At 37.7% G+C, this 21,238-nt stretch overlaps 1 protein-coding gene across 1 annotated transcript in view; it reads left to right on the top strand.

Moving 5' to 3' along the window:
- gpc1b (glypican 1b) overlaps window positions 1–20,834 on the top strand; it is a 101,766-nt gene extending 80,932 nt beyond the window's left edge. The window contains exons 4-9 of the mRNA XM_083525811.1: window positions 12,614–12,779; window positions 13,005–13,135; window positions 13,548–13,664; window positions 13,898–14,028; window positions 14,156–14,331; window positions 17,511–20,834. Of these exons, the coding sequence (XP_083381937.1) occupies window positions 12,614–12,779; window positions 13,005–13,135; window positions 13,548–13,664; window positions 13,898–14,028; window positions 14,156–14,331; window positions 17,511–17,719 (930 nt within the window). The 3' untranslated portion in view covers window positions 17,720–20,834. The remainder of the gene's footprint in view (window positions 1–12,613; window positions 12,780–13,004; window positions 13,136–13,547; window positions 13,665–13,897; window positions 14,029–14,155; window positions 14,332–17,510) is intronic.
- Window positions 20,835–21,238: the final 404 nt, after the last annotated feature.

Consider the following 21,238-nt stretch of genomic DNA (forward strand, 5'->3'; position numbering starts at 1 on the left):
GAGAGAGAGAGAGAGAGAGAGAGAGAGAGAGAGAGTGTGTGTGTGTGTGTGTGTGTGTGTGTGTGTGTGTGTGTGTGTGTGTGTGTGTGTGTGTGTGTGTGTACTATATGCCTGTGGGCTCTTGTTGCAATCACTCTCACCTTGTCTCGTGTCACATAACATAATTAACCTGCATTACCATACGCCTCAAAACAACCTTCTAACTAGCATTATATTAGCAGCAGGTTAATTAAATTAAGCTCATTGCTTTTATACTGGATGCTCTATTATGAAGTTTTGTTTCTGTGGATGAACAGTTATATCCAGGATTAATTAAATATTATGGTCCCAGATTTTCTCGAATTTCAAAAATGGTATTCATGGATATGGGATTTAGTTATATAAATATATTTTTCTGTCAGAGAAATTATATATATATATATATATATATATATATATATATATATACATGCATACATACACTATATCTCCAAAAGTACTGGGTCACCTGACCTTTCCTGCTATATGTGATTATTTTCCAAACTTTTACCACAAAGCTGGAGGCACTATATAAGACGTCTTTAGATGTTCTATAATAGGTTTTGAATCCACTTGACCTTGGAAACCCAAACCTGTTCCAGCATGGCGATGCCCCTGTGCACAAAGTGAGCTCCTTAAGGATCTGGTTTACATGCTTTGGAGAGGAAGATCTTGAGTGGCCTGCTCTAGAGCTCTGATCACAAATATCCATAAGCACACTCCAAAATCTAGTGGAACAGCGTTCCTGATGAGTGAAGGGAAATATAAGAGCAAATTAGAACAACATGTGGAATCACATACCATACTTATGACCAGGTGACCCGAAACTTTTGGAAATATAGTGCATATACTCTATATATTAACCAATTATACCAAGCAGGTGCAAATTAAAATCAATTTAATATGTAGGAGGGAACAAGGTCATTAAATGAAACAGAAACAGCTGTGTAGTAGCTTAAATCTGGTTGAGGAAAACTCTAAGGTGAGGTGGTGGAAGTCACAGATCATTCACCTTCTAAGACTGAGCACAACAACAAGACACAAGGTAGTTAGACTGCATTAGCAGGATCTTTTCAAAGATTTCAAAGCAGACTGGAGTTACTAGATGCACAGCTGAAGCTATTTTAAAGAACCGCAAAGAATCAAGCAAGGTTGAGGACTGTAGACACAGTGGTTGCCAAGGAAACCTAATGCAGCAGATGAAAGACACATCATGTTTACTTTCCTTCGACATTAGAAGGTGTCCAGCAGTGCCATCAGCAACGAAATGGCAGAAACAGTGGGACCCAGAAACACTCAGTTATTGTCCAGAGAAGTCTGGCCAGAGGTGGTCTTCATGGAAGAATTGCGGCCAAAAAGCCATACCTCTGACATGGAAATAAGACTAAGAGACTCAGCTATGCATGAAAACATAAGAAACTGGGGTACAGAAAAATGGCTGGAGGTGTTCTGACTGATGAATCACAATTTGAAATATTTGGCTGTAGCAGGGTTCAAGTTGTTTGCTGAACAGCTGAAGAGCGGTACGATAATGAGTACCTGCAGGCTAAAGTGAAGCATGGTGTTGTCTTCAATGCTGAGAATACAGGCAGCTACAACAACCCTAAGCGTACGGCCAACATTATTGAGAACTATCTTCAACATACAGAAGAACAAGGAGTCCTGAAAGTGTTGGTTTGGCTCCCATGAAACCCTGATCTCTACATCATCAGGTCTGTCTGGGATTACACGAAGAGACAGAAGGATTTGAGGCAGCCTACATTCACAGAAGATCTGTGCTTAGCTCTCAAAGATGGTTGAAACAACCTACCTGCTGAGTTCCTTCAAAAACTGTGTGCAAGTGTACCTAGAAGAATTAATGCTGTTTTGCAGATAAAAGGGTCACAATTTCCACAGTAACACAGATTTTTGATAACGTGTTCTACATGTGTGAGCTTTTATTCACACTGTCCATAAATAACTATTTAATAAAAATTTATTTAAAAAAACACACATTAAACCCTGTGAATCCAGCTTCACTTCTCCACTCCTTCAGAATCTATCCCTGGATTTATCAGGCTTCATTGTATGATTTTCTGTCTTTTTTCCAGCTTTACAAGGATCCACTGAGTCACAGAACCACTTGACATAAATTCCCTAGATGAGCATGTTCCTTCTTGCTTTTGTCATCGTTCTCTTTCTCCCATATTTTTTGTCTTTCTTCATTTTCATCGTTTTTTTTTTATTATTATTATTCTTTCTGTACAGAACCCAGCCATTAGGGGGGCACAAGCCAGTGTACTCTTAGTGCCGGTCCCAAGCCCGGGTAAATGGGGAGGGTTGCGTTAGGAAGGGCATCCAGCGTAAAACATGTGCCAAATCAAATATGCGGATGTAACACAAATGAGAATTTCATACCGGATCGGTCGAGGCCCGGGTTAACAACGACCGCCACAGGTATCGTTAGCCGACAGGGTACCGGTGGAAATTGGGCTACTGTTGGCCGAAGGAGGAGAAGGAGAGGAGGAAGACGTCTACAGAGAAGGCAGGAAAAGGAGCAGTGTAGGAGAGTAGAGGTTCGGGTTGGTACTTTAAATGTTGGTACTATGACGGGTAAAGGGAGAGAGATAGCTGATATGATGGAGAGGAGAAAGGTAGATGTGTTGTGTGTTCAGGAGACCAAGTGGAAAGGGAGTAAGGCCAGGAACATTGGAGGTGGGTTTAAACTGTTTTATCATGGTGTGGATGGGAAGAGAAATGGTGTAGGGGTGATTCTGAAGGAAGTGTACAGTAAGAGTGTAGTGGAGGTGAAGAGATTTTCTGATAGGGTGATGATCGTGAAGGTGGAAGTTGAAGGGATGATGATAAATGTCATCAGTGCCTATGCTCCACAAGTTGGCTGTGAGATGGAGGAGAAAGAAAGATTCTGGAGTGAATTAGATGAAGTGGTAGATGGCGTACCTAGGAAAGAACGATTGGTGATTGGGGCAGACTTTAATGGGCATGTAGGTGAAGGGAACAGAGGTGATGAGGAGGTGATGGGTAGGTATGGTTTTAAGGAGAGGAATGTGGAAGGGCAGATGGTGGTAGATTTTGCTAAAAGGATGGAAATGGCAGTGGTGAACACGTATTTTAAGAAGAAGGAGGATCATAGGGTGACGTATAAGAGTGGAGGAAGGTGCACACAGGTGGATTATCTTCTGTGTAGGAGATGCAACCTGAAGGAGATTGGAGACTGTAAGGTGTTGGCGGGGGACAGTGTAGCTAGACAGCATCGGATGGTGGTCTGTAGGATGGTTTTGGAGGCGAAGAAGAAGAGGAGGAAAGTAAGGTTTGAAAGAAGAATAAGATGGTGGAAACTGAAGGAGGAAGAGTGTAGTGTGAGGTTCAGGAAAGAGGTCAGACAGGGGCTTGGTGGTGGTGAAGAGGTGCCGGATGATTGGGCAACTACTGCAGGAGTGATGAGGGAGGCAGCTAGAAAAGTACTTGGTGTGACATCTGGAAATAGAATGCAAGACAAGGAGACGTGGTGGTGGAATGAGGAAGTGCAGGAGAGCATTAGGGGAAAGAGGTTGGCAAAACAGAAGTGGGATCGACAGAGTGATGAGAAAAGTAGGCAGGAGTACAAGGAGATGCGGCAGCAGGTTAAAAGGGATGTGGCGAAAGCCAAGGAAAAGGCATATGAGGAACTGTATAAGAGGTTGGACACTAAGGAAGGAGAAAAGGATTTATACCGATTGGCCAAGCAGAGGGACCGAGCTGGGAAGGATGAACTGCAAGTTAGAGCAATAAAGGATGGAGAGGGAAATGTGTTGACTAGTGAGGAGAGTGTGTTGAGAAGATGGAGGGAATATTTTGAGCAGCTGATGAATGAGGAAAATCAGAGAGAGAGAGAAGGTTGGAGGATGTGGAGTTGGTGAAGCAGGATGTAGATAGGATTAGTAAGGAGGAAGTGAGAGCAGCGATTAAGAGGATGAAGAATGGAAAGTCGGTTGGACCAGATGACATACCAGTAGAAGCGTGGAGATGTTTAGGAGAGATGGCAGTGGAGTTTTTAACCAGATTGTTTAACAGGATTCTGGAAGGGGAGAGGATGCCTGAGGAATGGAGAAGGAGTGTGCTGGTACCGATCTTTAAGCATAAGGGAGATGTGCAGACCTGCAGTAACTACAGGGGAATTAAATTGATCAGTCACACCATGAAGTTATGGGAAAGAGTAGTGGAAGCCAGGCTGAGAGAAGAGATGAACATCTGTGAGCAACAGTATGGTTTCATGCCGAGGAAGAGCACCACAGATGCCTTATTTGCTTTGAGGATGTTGATGGAGAAGTATAGAGAAGGACAGAAGGAGCTGCATTGTGTATTTGTGGATTTAGAGAAAGCGTACGACAGGGTGCCGAGAGAGGAGTTGTGGTATTGTATGAGGAAGTCAGGTGTGTCAGAGAAGTATGTGAGGGTGGTGCAGGACATGTATGAGGACAGTGTGACGGCAGTAAAGTGTGCAGTAGGTACGACAGACTGGTTCAGGGTGAAGGTTGGACTGCATCAAGGATCGGCCCTGAGCCCTTTCCTGTTTGCAGTGGTGATGGACAGGTTGACGGACGAGGTCAGACAGGAGTCTCCCTGGACTAGGATGTTTGCAGATGATATTGTGATTTGTGGTGAGAGTAGAGAGCAGGTTGAGAAGAGCCTGGAGAGGTGGAGATATGCGCTGGAGAGAAGGGGAATGAAAGTCAGTAGGAGTAAGACAGAGTACATGTGTGTGAATGAGAGGGAGGGCAGTGGAGTGATGCGGTTGCAGGGAGAAGAGGTGGAGAAGGTGGAGGAGTTCAGGTACCTGGGGTCAACAGTGCAAAGTAATGGAGAGTGTGTTAGGGAAGTAAAGAAAAGAGTGCAGGCAGGGTGGAGTGGGTGGAGAAGAGTGACAGGAGTGATTTGTGATAGAAGAGTATCTGCAAGAATGAAAGGGAAAGTTTATAGGACTGTGGTGAGACCTGCGATGTTGTATGGATTAGAGACAGTGGCATTGAGTAAAAGACAGGAGGTGGAGCTGGAGGTAGCAGAGCTGAAGATGTTGAGGTTTTCATTGGGAGTGACGAGGATGGACAAGATTAGAAATGAGTTTATTAGAGGGACAGCCCATGTAGGATGTTTTGGTGACAAGGTGAGGGAGGCGAGATTGAGATGGTTTGGACATGTGCAGAGAAGGGACATGAATTATATTGGTAGAAAAATGCTGAAGATGGAGCCACCAGGTAGGAGGAAAAGAGGAAGGCCAAGGAGGAGGTTCATGGATGTGGTGAGGGAAGACATGCAGGTAGTTGGTGTGAAAGAGGCAGATATAGAGGACAGGGTGGTATGGAGACGGATGATCCGCTGTGGCGACCCCTAATGGGAGAAGCCGAAAGAAGAAGAAGAAGATTCTTTCTGTACAGACACACATGCTGTATGTTCAAAGGTACCAGGTACTTCCTGATCCAATCTCTACAGTAATGGTTAAAGTATCATATGAACATGTTTTAGGAAATTGCAGTTTCTTAAGTGCTTTTGTTATCTAGGTTTAAATGTTATATAATTGCATTGCACTTAAACATTGCACTTAAATGATGCTGTCTGTTTTCTCATAGTACCAATGTTTTTATGTTGAAGTAGCATAGCACACCTCCCTACCATTTCATTTCATACTCTATAAAGTGCAAGCATGACAATGTCATGATACCCTACACACAGAAACCCAACAGTCCTGACTAATCTTATAATACCCTTGCAGCAAAAAAACATATTCATTTGTTTATGCTGAATGTAAATGTCAGATAAGTCACAGAGCACAACAGTGTAGAGTTTAGTGAACAACATTTGTTAAGCATTTATAGTTACATTCTGTGATGATCACAAATGTTGAGCTCATAAAACTAGGAGCTACTAACAATATAGACTGTATAAGACTGTAGAAAGAACATTACTTATAATCTTATACTCCAGTGCTCATGTTAGTTCTCACTCTCCAGTGTTCTGTATTGTTGAAAGATTTATGATCACACTCTTGATGTCACCCAAATGAGGATGGGTTCCCCTTTTGAGTCTGGTTCCTCTCAAGGTTTCTTCCTCATTACATCTAAGGGAGTTTTTCCTTGCCACAGTCGCCATGGCTGCTCATCAGGGATAAATGCACACCATTCACCTTGACTGTTGATTTCTGTAAAGCTGCTTTGAGACAATGTCTGTTGTGAAAAGCGCTATAGAAATAAACTTGACTTGACTTGACATTGAATGTTATGGAACTTCCATGATCCAAGCTCCTGTTATCAGTAGAGCAGCTTTAAAAAGTTGTTCATTCGTCAACTACTTTTATCTGTTTTTAACTTAATATAAAATAAACTTGTTAATTATTGCAGTTTCCTTCTTTTTCCCTAAAAACTGGAAAGTGGAAAGTCCTTTGTACTTTGGTGGAAAACTAAATGACATTATTACACTGCTCTGTCACTTGAGGCTCTTTTTAGAAATGGTAACGTTTCTTTGCAAAGCAATTATGCATTTTATATTAAATAACAACATGTTTTAATTCATTTATTATAAGCTTTAGACTATGGGCAACATATGGCCCCTGTTCTGGACGAAGAACAAAAATCCTGTTCTATAATGAAGTAGATATACTGTATGTTTATTAGCATGCTAATCACGTCAATGTAGAAACTGTTTTCATATCTTTACTCACGTCAAATCACAAAACTGTCTGCTTTTTGCTGTGTTTAAGTGTCAAATGTATTGAGTTTATATTGTTTTGAAGGTGAACCCTTTTTAAGAGCCCTTTACTGTACAAACAGAAATAAACACAGTTCTAATACATTGTAAATACAAATAATTAAGTACAGTAAAGTATTACATGTAATTTCTTACTTTCCTATGCCACATACTTAGGGAAGGGTTGTGTATAGTTGTATAGGTTATAGAAATGATAAGAAAATAATTTAAAAAAAAAACATTAATTGTAATTATAAAGGTTTGATTGAAATTGCCTGAACATCACACTTTTTCACATTTATCGACCCTCTTGGAGTCACAGCTTTCCTTGTTTACAAATGGCTCATAATTAGATCCCTGTACTTATGCATCCCGACCAGTTCTTTGTCAGCTCATTGTGAGATATAATAGAAGGCAATGGCACACATCTTCTCCTGTATAAAGCAGTTGTAAATCATCCATTTTATGTTGTTTGAATGTCTCTGATGGACATTTTGTTGGATACTGAGATTAGTCTTGTCTAATATCTAATTAATGTGTCTAGCACCTGTATAGTTAGTATTCTTGTGGACCCTGTACAACGTACACAACGTTTGCTTGTTATGAGCTCTTGCTGATGGCTATAATGATGTGACATTTAAGAGGCGGCAGTTTCTGATTTGAGTCAGGCAGGATGTGGACAAAGAGGCTCTTCAGGTGAAAAACTGGTTTATAGAGAAGTGGAGTAGAGTTTATTTTGCATGACAGGTACACACACTGTAGAGGGGCAACAACAGCACATGGTGAAATCCACTGATAAGGATGTCTGTATTATGTATAGTTTATGTGGGCTACTGTTTAATAAAATACAATAAAAGAAGATCCAAGTTTTCTTGGGGAAAAAAAGCTAGACATGTATCTTACTATTTAAAAAAATGTTTTGTCACTACAGTGTTTTGTGGCTTTTTGAGTTTATAATATAATGAGTAGTCAGCAAATATGTTACTGGGTTATACTTTTTTTTCTACATGGTTTACAAGGAGGCGGTTTGTGGATGTGGTGAGGGAAGACATGCAGGTAGCAGGTGAAAGAGGCAGATGTAGAGGACAAGGGGGTATGGAGACAGATGAGACGCTGTGGCGACCCCTAATGGGAGAACCCAAAAAAAGAAGAAGAAGAATAAGACGTTTTTTTCTCATAAATATCATGGCATCCGAATATATGGGGGTAGAGAGAATGCTTTCACACAACAAGCATGGAATGAACACAATAATGTATAAAACATTTTGGAAAACAGTTTGCTAAAAAGTGTTAATTGTATCTATGTAAGGAGGCTTATAGGACAAATTGGAGATCCCTAGTGAGCAAGGGAGCAATTAGGAACTCCCTAATTTGAATAAGAAACCTTAAGAGAAACCAGATTCAAACGGGTGACACCAGAAAGTTGGATTATAAATGATTGCTCTTCTAGAGCCATATACTTTAAAGTAGTAAGTGTGAAAGTATGTTTAGTATGTGAATATTGAAATGAGCACCTAATAGTCTTTGTAATTACAACAGCAGTTTTTAATGTAGAAATTTGCCGAACCCATATTAAATTGTTCACTGAAGCAAGAGAAAGATTTGGGTATCATTTATTTAAAAAAAAGTAGAAATCTTAAGTGTACATGTTTTTTTTTTTTTTTTTTTTTATAAAAGCATGACATTACTCCTTTGGATGTATTTTTAAGGTCAAGGTTGCATTTAATTTAATTATACGACTAACATTAAAACAACGAAAAACAGTTCCTTCACCAGCATCTATTGTTTTTTCTTTCTTAGAATTATTATTTTTATTTTGTCGCACAAGATTCCTTTCCATAAATTGACATCAAATTCTTTTAATTAAAAAATATCATATCAACCGTTACATGTTTTGCTTTGGCAACACCTAAACTATACTATTATATGGATTACATCATTATTATTCTTTTTTTTGCACAAACTCTTTTCTTTAGGGCTACCTTTACATTTTTTGTATTTTGTAGTATTTATTGCATGGCTTATTGCCTATGTTTGTGGATACTTCTGGAAGCTGTAAATTTCCCACTGGGATGAACAAAAAAACTGTCCGTCCGTCCGTCCGTCCGTCCGTCCGTCCTTCCTTCCTTCCATCCATCTATCTATCTATCTATCTATCTATCTATCTATCTATCTATCTATCTATCTATCTATCTATCTATCTATCTATCTATCTATCTATCTATCTATCTATCTATCTATCTATCATGTGAACCACCTGCCTTAAAAGTCCCTGTAACACACTGTGCTATAAATACTATTAATAAGCTTTACTTTGAAGTAGCTTTTGATAAATGTTACACATACAAATACCTTGAGCAACACCTTAATGTTTGTAAGAGAGTCTTAAATTCCTGGCTTCTTGAATGTGGACTCAATCATTGCACTCAATTTTACAGTGAAATACCAAATCTAAAATACTTACGATTGCATCTGTATAGAACACTGTGTGTGGTACAGGCATGTGCTTTAGCTGTATAAGCTTTTATTTCTTTCTCTCTCTCTCTCTCTCTCTCTCTCTCTCTCTCTCTCTCTCTCTCTCTCTCTCTCTCTTTCTCTCTCTCTCTCTCTCTCTTTTTTTTCCTTTTTTTTTAATCAGCGTGTATGACTTGTGTTGCATTAAATTAAGATCCATATCAGTATAGCCTGTAGGATTTCCTGATTTACTCCTGTTAGGTCTTAAAAAGTTGTTTTGTCCCCTGAACACGGGCCTGTTCTAAAATGGGATGAAAACCTGATGTGCCTTGACTACGGAAAATGCGGCCATAATGAGTCAATTTAGTGCCAGTTCGTTGAGAAAAAGATTCGCTTCATGAACCAATTACAGTTGTTTTCTTAAGTTTGATTGAGAAACAAAAATACCTTCATTATCTATGTTCAACTCATCTACCATTTTTAACCTATCATTGCCACAATTTTATATATTTGTTTTACAAATATAAGGTGTTCTTAGTGTATGTAACAACTTTTACTGTACATGCAACTTGGTGTGTCTTCTTCATCTGGGTAGGATGTTTTCGGCAACCTATTGAGTAGTTTTATGAAAAGGCATGCTAATTGGAAAGCAAAAAATAATTCTGACCAGATTTGTGCCAAGAACCACCACCAGGTTCAGATTTTAACTTTATTTGGAAGTACATACATATGTATCTTGCATTTATTTAATTTATTTATTTATTTTTTGGCTACTCCTCCTAACAGTTTCTCCCCCTAATCATCAAATTTGGAAAATGTTATTTTCAGAGTAAACCTCACAAAAGGTATCACAGATGAATCTGACAGAAGAATCGGCAAACAGGAAATGTGCCTGTATCTCAGCAACGTCTTTGCACACTGACACAAATATTGTTAGGCATTTTTACGAACATGACTTGAGGTGAAGCAAGAGCAGTGGCAATGATGACCACAGGTCAAAATAGCGACAGAAAACACCACATGTAACAGCTGTAGTGGCTGCAATGACACCCTGCTGCTCGTTTTCTCATCAGAACCAACCCAACAACAATGAAATTACAAATTACTCTCGAATTCCTTTGCTGAAAGTTATGGCTTTGCTTTCCTGTGATAGATAAGGGAACAAATGTAGGTCATCTGTGAATGTGCGGCTTTGTTGGTCCTTGAGAAAATTGCTTTTAGCTGTAATTCTTCTTCTTCAGTATAATTATTGCCAATGCAATAACAGAAAAATGGCTACATTTCCCTTAAAAAAAACTTTCTATAGATGCTATGCTTTCAGTTAACACATACAATTCTAATTTGACTTGTTTAAATCATTCCTCTAATTTTATATAAAAGCACAAAGCTAAATAGGAACTTCCTAATATACTTTTACAGTATTGAATTAGCACGTGTGTGATATCTTTCATAGTGTTTTCTTTGTCTTTCAGCGTCATGTAAACACCCAGGGTTGATGTTAGCGTGGGGAATTTCGTTCACTTGGAGTATAATTTTTTACTGTAACTGTGATCATACCACAGACTTATAATTTGGTAATTTTTAAAAACGGGTTGGATAAAAGTAAATACATCATTAGTTGGGTGTTGCCTAATCAAATCAACTTGCTTTTGTTCCCGTTTGAATGTGATTGTGCATTGAAAGTGTGGCGCGGTGCCATTTGTATAATTATATACAATTAGAGTTTACCTTTGACTGACTGATAAAGCTAATTTTGTGTGCCTGTAGGAGTTTCTATTATGCTATATCTGTTTGAATAAGGCCAAACTACTAATTCAACTCAATTTTAATTGTATAGAGCTTTCATCAATTTACAATGTCTCAAAAGAGCTTACACAAGCACAGGACGAGTGCAGAAGCTCCAAACAGTATTAGAACGTCAGGATGAACCAGCAGGTCCAGAGCACAAGAGGAGTCTCAGCAGTAAAAGTATGTCAGGATCTGCCACTGGTGTTACATCAGGCAGCAGAAGTGCACATGCAGCTCAACAGAAAGTGAGGAAAGATTATTAGGAAGGATCTTATACTGCAAAAAGGGTTTATACCCCAGTGCAGATGAATTTTCCTGGACTTGATTTGTCAGATAGTGATTATAATTTGTGTATAACAGCACGGCTTGCTGCAAGAGTTCCAGCTGCAACATGAACGATTATGTATTAATGTGTTTCTTTTACACTGACCAGGTTTAACTTTATGGCCCCCGATCAGGCAACATTATGACCATTTTGGCCTTTGTTAAACTCCCTTAAATCCCTACGCCTGCCCATTTTTCTGCTCCTGACACATCAAATTTGAGGACAAAATGTTCACTTGCTGCATAATATATGCCACCCACTGACAAGTGCCATGATGAAGAGATAGTGTTTCTCACTCACCGATCATATTGTTTTGATTGTTATATGATTGTATAGTAGCAGCGCATATAAATGGACATGTATAGCATGCACTCAACATATTCTAGACTAATAATATACTTCACTTATTAAAGATTAATAATAGAGTTAACACAGGAAAATGCATCCATAGTGGTGTAAAGTTCTTTGTTAGAAGACATTTATGCTTTGCATGCAAAAATCTTGTCAGTAATCAACAAGCTTTTGTTTTCTTGAAAAACTAACAGATGAGGTTGGTGGGTTGCTCAACAACTTGTCTAGAACATTCAGTTTCAAATGTAAACTGTTTAAAAGTCATTCATGAATCATTTATGCCTGGTAATCACTGACAAACTGCTGAGGTATAAACAGAATAACTCACTCCAGGCCATGTGTGATTTAAAAATAATCCATACAGGGGTGGTGCGATACAGCATGGCATTATATCTGCTGTGTGCTCTTATATGGATTACAATCGGGGTATAAGGCAGGTCAAGGTAAGACAGAAAACAGAAAAAAGTAGCAGACGTGGACACCTTGGGACACAAAGAGTGTAGCCAGGCTGATGCACAAACCAGAGTGATTGTGTGAAAATGTACAAGTTGAAAATGTACAAGTTTATTATTTTCTTTGCCTTAATTAATAAACTGTCCGAAACATATGGTGTTTGTGCAACAACTCTCATCCTCACAATATGCAATTTGCTGTATTTGTGTTATTATTTGTTAAAATACCCGTTGTTTGGCGAGTCTGTTGTTTCGAATATAAAATATGATTGATATCCATTGCGATATCCATCAATTCGTCTATCGTGTGTAGAACCAGGCTTTATGCCTAATCAAACTAGCGAACCAATTGTAAAGCATACCACTACGTTTTGACTGGTCTAATGTATTCATTCTGCAATGCTCAATTTACTATGATCAAATGAATTAAGATGTGCTGTCTTTTTCTGTATTTCACTCTTTGTCTCTTGGTCTCCCTTTCTGTCAATCTCCTGCTCTCCCTAAGGTTCCTCTAAGTGTGGAGTGTGTGCGTGCTCTGATGAGGCAGACATACTGTCCTCACTGTAGAGAAATGGCCTGGGCTAAACCGTGTGCTCCGTACTGCAGAAATGTGATGAAGGGCTGTCTCGCCAATCAGGCAGATCTGGATACTGAGTGGAAAAACCTTGCAGGTGGGTAGAGCCTGAGTATCTGAATAGATTTGAACTGAAAACTAGTATTCGAATCTGTGAGGCATGAATGCAAATGCATACTCAGGGTAAAGAAACTCACATATAGTAGTAAGAATGAATATTTGTGGTTTAGCAGCTGTTTAATACTGTAGTAATGTGTTCTTTTTCTCTTTGTGTGTGTGTGTGTGTGTGTGTGTGTGTGTGTGTGTGTGTGTGTGTGTGTAGATGCTATGCTACAGGTGGCTGATAAGTTGAGCAGACCCTACAGTGTTGATGCAGCCATTTTGTCTCTGCCTAAGCGCATTGCTGATGCCATCCTTTACATGCAGGATAACCTGAATACTTTTAACAGCAAGGTCTGATACAGAACAAAATAATTTTAGAATTGTAGTAACCATGTTTGACTCAAACTGAGCTAGTTTTAAATAAGTCCAGAACATGTACAGAAGATTTGGGCTTGGTTTGCATGTTACGGAACTGGGCTCTGTAACTATTGCATGTTACCTAAGCGTATTTGATAGTTTAATAATAATTATTCTACTAGGACATTTTGTATGATAGTGATTTGTTGTGATTGAATAGTACTGCAACCCCCTGCCCCCCAATTATTTACCTACTATTACACAATTTGTGACCATTTTATTTTGTAATGTTATAATAATAAAGTTCTAGTAATATTTTATCAATAGCAAATGATATATTATTTTGAAATCTGCAAGTACCTGAGAAACTGAAAAGACTTTCTGCTTTGCTTGTCTTGTGTATTAGGTGTTTCAGGCATGTGGTACACCTCCAGAGAACCCCAACCCAGAGGAGATAAAAAATAGAGGCAAACCCGTAGTAGAGGATGTCAGCAGCACTTCAGCAGCAAGTGTAGAAAAACTTGTGCGTATTAAATCACCCTATTATGTAAATTGCATTTACTGTATGCAAGTAACAAGCTAAACACACTAGAATGTGTAGAACAAATACATCTGACCAATCTAAGATTTAGTTAAACACACTCTCTCTCTTTCTCTCTTTCTCTCTTTCTCTCTCTCTCTCTCTCTCTCTCTCTCTCTCTCTCTCTCTCTCTCTCTCTCTCTCTTTCTTGCTTGCTTGATATCTTTTTTATTCAGTTATCAGATGTATCCCACAAGATAAGGACCATGATGCAATACTGGATTCAGTTGCCCAATAAGCTGTGTAAGGACCGAGAGGCAAAAAGCAGTGATGAGAATAAATGCTGGAATGGAATGGCCATAGATAGGTACGTTTAACTCTCACACATACAGCATGAGGATCTGGTTCATTTTGAGGGCTACTGTTCTGGACTGTCTTTATTTGCATATAGAACATAACGGTTAAAATACCTTGAAAATTATTTTATGTGTTAGGTATCTCCCAGATGTGATGGGAGATGGACTGGCCAACCAAATCAACAACCCCGAAGTGGAGATTGACATCACCAAACCGGACATGATCATGCGACAACAGATCATGCAGCTCAAAATCATGACAAGCCGAATGAAGAACGCCATCAACGGCAACGACGTGGACTTTCAGGATGCCAGTGAGTACGAGTGCACACACATGTTCGACAATGCTAAAATGGTAATAAGCTAATAATACAGTTTTGATATGTGGTTCAATAACCTACAGTATATACTTAAGTCACTGGAATATATTAGTTTTAATGTATTAGAACTAATAATACTGTAGAAAAAATATTTCCCACCCCATGATGGCACTTACAAATACAGTTAACCCCCCGTTTTATTGTGGTGATTACCGCCTGCGATAAACGAAAATTTAATTATTTTAACATAAAACTCATAAAAACAATTCCCTATAAGTTTTGTGGTCTATCGTGCTATCCGCTAGAGACTGAGAAAATCAGCTATACTAATTAGTTATGTGGCAAATGCAATTCCAAGATAAACCGGGGCGCAAGATTCAAACCACGATAAAGCGGGGAATTACTGTATTTCCAACCAAATGATGAAAATGGCCTTTCATAGCCCAATATAACTGCAGTTTACCTCAAAATATAATCCTTAAACATAAATATTTTGTTTTCAAATTAATGTGTAAATCCATTTAACATCTTGCTTGAATGTTTGTCATCCATAAAATAGTAGACTTTAACCCTTTTATACATTTGCTCCTATGGAATATTTGGAATTTTCTAGTCATTTCTTCAACAGTAAAATCATAGGAAGCACTGTTGTTTATTTATTTTTTACATTATATTTTTAGTTATATTAACTCACAAGATTACTTTGAAAGATACATTTGCTAATTTTAGATTGAAAGTAGATTTTTGACAAAATGCCTATATCACAACTACTACTATTATTGCTACTGCTATTACTACTAATTCTTCTACTGCAACTTCTAATAATAATAATAATAATAATAATAATAATAATAATAATATTAATACATAAAAAATTATAAATTTTAATTTAGTAGTAGCAATAGTATTTTTTATAATTGTCCAGTCTTGTCCAGGTGCTGATAAGATAAATGGCTTAAACTCAACACTATTTCACCCCTGTGATCATTTAAAAGTAAAGTCCAAATATGTTTAACAAATAAATTGGGTTAGAAATGGAAGATGAAATGAGGTAGTACATTTTCACTGTTAAAATAATTTTTATTTAAAATAAATAAATTAAAAGACATGTTCTAAAACCTAATTTAAAAAATACATAATTATATTCAAATTGATTTTGCCTAAACTACTAATTGCGAAATGAATTTCGATTAGATTAGATTTTATTAAAATACATTGTTACATTAGAAAACATTACATTAGATTGTATTAGATTACATTCGGCTTTACTTTTAGCAGAGTACAAATATTAAAGCCAGAATGCATCTATCCAGAGGTGCAAAACAGTAAGCTGCTTAAGTGATAAGAGACAATGTGGAGGGGTGTCAGTAAAGTAGAAAGTGGCATGTGCAAATGGCTTGTTCTTAACAGTGCATATAGAATATAAGGCATGAGGGAAAATACAGTGCAAATGGCATGATGTGTGTAAATTAGTGCAGTCGACAAAGTGGAATGGAAGTTGAGCTTGGAAAACTATTTAAGGGCAGTCAGTGTGCACAAATAGGGATAATGGAGTTTGAGATTGAAGAATTGTAAGGAGTTTAGCATGTTGATTACTGAGGGGATTAAGCTGTTTCTTAAGCCTGCAGCATGCTCCAAAAGCGACTCCTAGACAAGAGAGGAGTGATCAGTCTATAGTCATGAAATGTTCTCGATGATGTCACTCTCTGTAGACAATATATGCGATAGAGATCCAGTGGTGGATGAAGTATACAAACCATGTACCTGAGTTAAAGAGATACACAAGATCAAATATTACTCCAATAAAGTGCTCTCAACATTCACATGAGTAAAAGTACAAAAGTATTTACCAATGTACTTAAGTATCCAATGTACTATAATTTATTGTCTATTATGTCCTATTATCATTTTAGTCAAAAAACTCTTAACAGTTAATATGTGAAAAGACTCTAATGTTACTCTTAGCACACCAATCTATTTATCGAATTATATTGAGTCAAACACTGATTGATGTCTATTAAAATGATCATAAGCCCCAAACATTCTTTTCAACTACTTCAAAATTATCACAAATAAGGCCACAGGTGTTGTCTAAAGTTCGAATCAGGAGTTTCTTTTATCATTTATTATACTCTCAAAATGTTTTGCTCACAGTTGAACTGATGCTGTATGTTCATGATAAGTAGATACTGTACCACCAAGCGGCAATCAAAGAAAGTTCAAAACAGTGCGCTTTTTACCCTGATTTGTGGCTTGCTGCATTCTTAACCAATTGTTTTTATCCACTTACAATAGAAAAGGAAATAAAAAAATTTAAGATATTTGATTTTGAAATGTAGTGAAGTTAAACTAAAAGTCTCCCTAAATGGAAATAATTCAGTAAACTACAGATACCTGAAAAAGCTACTTAAGTATTTACTTCGTTACTGTCCATCACTGTTCAGATCATTGTTTTTTTTTTTAATTGATTGATTGATTCGTGTCAGCATATTACCCTTGCTGGTGCCTTCCTGTTAAAAGGGCTAAGCATACAGCCTTGTGGGATGCTAAGGTTTAAGACAAAGTTGTAGGACCTGTGGTTGTCAAACCTTACCTTCCATATACTGAAAGGTTTGCCAATGCCCTGGTCAGTAAGCTTGGAGCTCAGCTTAAAGGGGCCAAAGGCTAAGTTGAAGTCGTAGGTTGTTTAGGTGGGTCAGGAAGAGTAGAGGGGCATGTTGATGCTGTTGAGCTGCTGGGGTGTAGGTGAACTGGTACAGGGCCAATGTTGAGGGCATGCAAGATTTCAGATAGTAAAGGATTAACCTTTTAAAACACTCGGCGATGATAGGTGTGAGGGCAGTGGCTTTTTTGGCACTGACACAGTTATTGCTGTCTTGAAGCAGGTGGGAACATTGCTTGAGCTATGGACAGATTGACCTTAACTAGCTGTACTGCACGCAGCTTGGAATGATAAAAGGGCCTTGTTTGAAGCCCACATCACTGACAGGAGTGTGAGTGGCAGGTCTACTGATCTAACGGATCTGCTGATCTTAAGTTCCAATGATCCGTTAGAAATTCTAATTTTAACATTGTGTGGCTGTTAAAATAAAAACAAGCGGACGCATTGTAGAGTAAAAACCTCATACTTCTGTTTTACGATTTATGACAATTGTGCTGTTCCTCTGTTCTAGGTGATGACATCAGTGGCTCTGGAAGTGGAATGTGTAATGATGATCAGTGTTTCCACAACCAACAAACTATGGTTGACACCACACGCAGACCGAGAGTCTATCCCAACCCTTCTGTGAAGAAGCATGATGTGAAAGATGACGGAAGACGGATCCTTCCCTGTTCTACCCTTTATTTGATTTCATTGGTCACAGTGCTGCTTAGGCGATAATTGTTGTTTCTGCAAATCAGGACTCCGGGGAAGGGGAGGAACTGAGGAGGGGCGGGGGCAGTTACATTGCCAAAAATAATATCATAACAAGCATATGAAACTTACAAACAATAGCAAAATATGGAAATGAATGGTCCTCTTTGTCACTACACAGAATATTCTTTCATTTCTGTCCTTTATGTCTGTTTTCAATACCTGCACTCCTAGAAGTTCTCTGGTGTGAGGTAAATATTGTGCATTTAACAACTTACAAATTATTTTTCTGGGTATGGATTTAACTATATATATGGAGTTCTGTGCCGTAAGAGCCGAGGAAAATATCGTATTTGTTCTCATTTAAAAAGTTAGGGTTTCAGATATTTTATTTATTACGGTAATCCCCCTAAACCTGAAATCCAGTATATTTGAATGTCTGGAAAACACCATATATATTTCACATCACCTGAGAGAATTGTTAGTCTCCCACAGTAATAATCATGGTCCTGCATAGTATAGTCTTTAGACCATACAGTATATCTCATGTGACCATACACTTCCTCATGCTTTAAAGAATCATTGTTATAATTTCTTTTTTAAATTGCAGCTTTAAGGCTCAGGCTTGCATGAAACACTACCTTTAAGCACCATCGTTATGAATAATGCGCAAAATGTTAACACGCATTATTTGGCAATGCAAACAGCAATATTTTGGCATTGAAATTCACACACCAGCAGAATAAAAAAGACAATATTTTGAGGACGTTTATCAGGTCACAGATGCTGTATGTGAATCATATATGATAGTGTCTTGAGCTAATTAAATTTCCTTATCGTCTCACGTTTTACTCAAGGGGAAAACCAATAATTAGGACTTTTAAACACATTGTTCAGTAATGAACTACATTGTGGAATCCCCTTGAATTTCCCTCTTTAAATGGTAAAAAAACGTTGCTTTTGTGACGTCCTCACTGAAATATTTCGTCCCTAATGATCATGTTTGTCTACGAATGATACTCTGTAGACAGGAATATCAATATCCGAGTGTTGAGAAGGAGGTTGAGCATTTTTTATGGAGAGATGTTTGTGGATAAATAGACGAAAGTGTGTGTGTGTGTGTGTGTGTGTGTGTGTGTGTGTGTGTGTGTGTGTGTGTGTGTGTGTGTGTGTGTGTGTGTGTGTGTGTGTGTAAGTTTGTGAGTTTTTGTTTGTTTGTTTTGTCTTGGTGATAAATTCAGATGCAGCATGTGTGAGGGATGTAGCCGAAAATATGATTTCATTGTTCTAAACAGGAACAAATCCTGACAAGAAAAGTTGGCACACTATAGTGTATTCACAGGTCAATGCCTCGAGGTGTGCATTGGGACTGGAATCCAGCAGGATGCAAAAAAATCACAAAGTCACCAAAGAGCAGGAAGTTTTAACTTTTATGTTGAAACGAGTGAGCAGTCAGATGTGAATCTCGTGGGACGAATAAAGAGTGCAGCATCGTGCAACTCTGCAAATTGCATGTAAAAAATTCCTGCTACTGTTTTTTTAGTCATATTAGGCTACATCAGATCTAATAAAACCAAATTTGTTAGAAAACAGAAAGCAAACAATAATAACCAAAAAAAAAATACCAACACAAACAGGCTTGAATAGCTGCTCTAGTTAAGACTAATTGTGAACTCCATTTTCTATCTCTGTGTTTGTTGAAATTTTAAGTGTGCAAGTCTTTGACTATATGGGAATGTGGACATGAGGGTCCTTCGGAGTGTATGACTCTGTATGTGTGTTTATGTTGGGAGTAGACATTCGTGTGTATGTGTGTTTGATGGAGTGTATAAATCTGAATGCTCATCTTTCAGTGCCTGTGACAGAACACCCCTGTTCTGGGAATAAGTATGGTGCAGGTTTATGTAATCACTACCGATCATGCAGTGGAATCAACTGCCTTTAGAATGCACACTGCACTTAATGCACCTATGTAGTGATGATGTGCTCAGAACCACTGCATGCTGGGGCATCCCTTTTGTCTTTCACCAGTTATTGTTTGTCTGAGCAGACACATTCCTAAACGAATGAAAGAAAAATATGAGTAAATGAAAATAAAATGTAAAAAGTCCATTTATTTGCACAACTTTTGTCACTCTTTGTAGCTCTCATTTAAGTTCTCTACTCATTTCCTGACCGCTTTTTCTTTCTTTTTTTTTTTTTTTTCTTTTCAAATGCTGCACTTAATATACCTGTTAACTCTTAAGCAGCCGCTACGCGACTTGATTGACGATCTGTAGCACAGCATCAGTGATAATGCGGCTGATCGATTGGGCTAAGATGTTTGAAATGTGTATTAGCAAACCCCTACGAAAACTGGATAGAATCAAAGATAGGATCTTATCTGATTTGAGAAGCATTGTGGGTAATAGGGTCCATTTTATAAGGAGAACATCATGATCTGCTTGTTGGTTGATGGTAGTCTTTTGCAGAACAGTGAATTTGTGGTCATGTTTCAGTGCTACTGTACCTTAACCCTCATTTATATGTGACATTTGGACCAGTATACTGTACATATTCAGCCAATGAACCACCGCAATTCGCACACAGCATCCCTTAACTGGGACGATCCTCTGGGACAGGTTTTCATCATGTAATCAAAATTGTAAAGGACTGAAGGAGGTAGTAGCACACACTGGGATATGTGGCAGAATGGTGCCATGGATATTGGGTACTGGAAAATGTAAACAGTTTTCTCAAAAGGCAGGATTACATAATCGCATGTTATGCTTTAATGACGTCCAATTCAGTCTAATGAAGGGTTCAGCTGATTCTGATCACTAGCCTAGGAATGCCTGTTCCACCATCCTGGGCCTTAAATAATCACTTGTATTGTTAAATATGGCTGGCATTGGTAAAAATCTAATGTAAAAAATGCAAATATCTAAAAGATCTTCTGATATATTCTTTGTCGTTTTTTGTGTTTTCATTTCTCTTTTTTTGTTTTGTTTTCCAATAAGCACCAATAGAGAGTTTGTGTTCATGGATGAAGTGTCAAAAAGAAAAAAATATTAGGAAATTTGATGCCAATTTGTCAATTTACCGTTTTATGTTCCTGGAAAAAAAATACTTGTCAATTATATACATCATACAATTTTGAAAATGTGTCAAACTCATTTTGTCTGGAATTTATCTTTGTCAAAATGTTTGTAAACATGTTAATAGGCCAAACTAAAGCAAATGTTCTCACAAAAAATAAATAAATAATAATATAATAAATAATATATATATATATATATATATATATATATATATATATATATATATATATATATATATATATATATAAATTTTCTTGTAATCACATATATACGTATTATATGTTAAACATATAGTAAATTACCAATTACATTTACAGCAAGAGGTTTCATGATGCCCACAAAACTCTATAAAATGGTAACTAAACAACCAAAACGCACCTTCTAAAAGCAGAGCGCAATAAATCTTGCAGCCCATAAATAAATCTATTAAATACATTTTTATTTATTGGTTTATTTTTAATCGATT

Source organism: Silurus aristotelis, assembly GCF_946808225.1.
Source record: "Silurus aristotelis genome assembly, chromosome: 22".
Lineage (NCBI taxonomy): Eukaryota > Metazoa > Chordata > Actinopteri > Siluriformes > Siluridae > Silurus > Silurus aristotelis.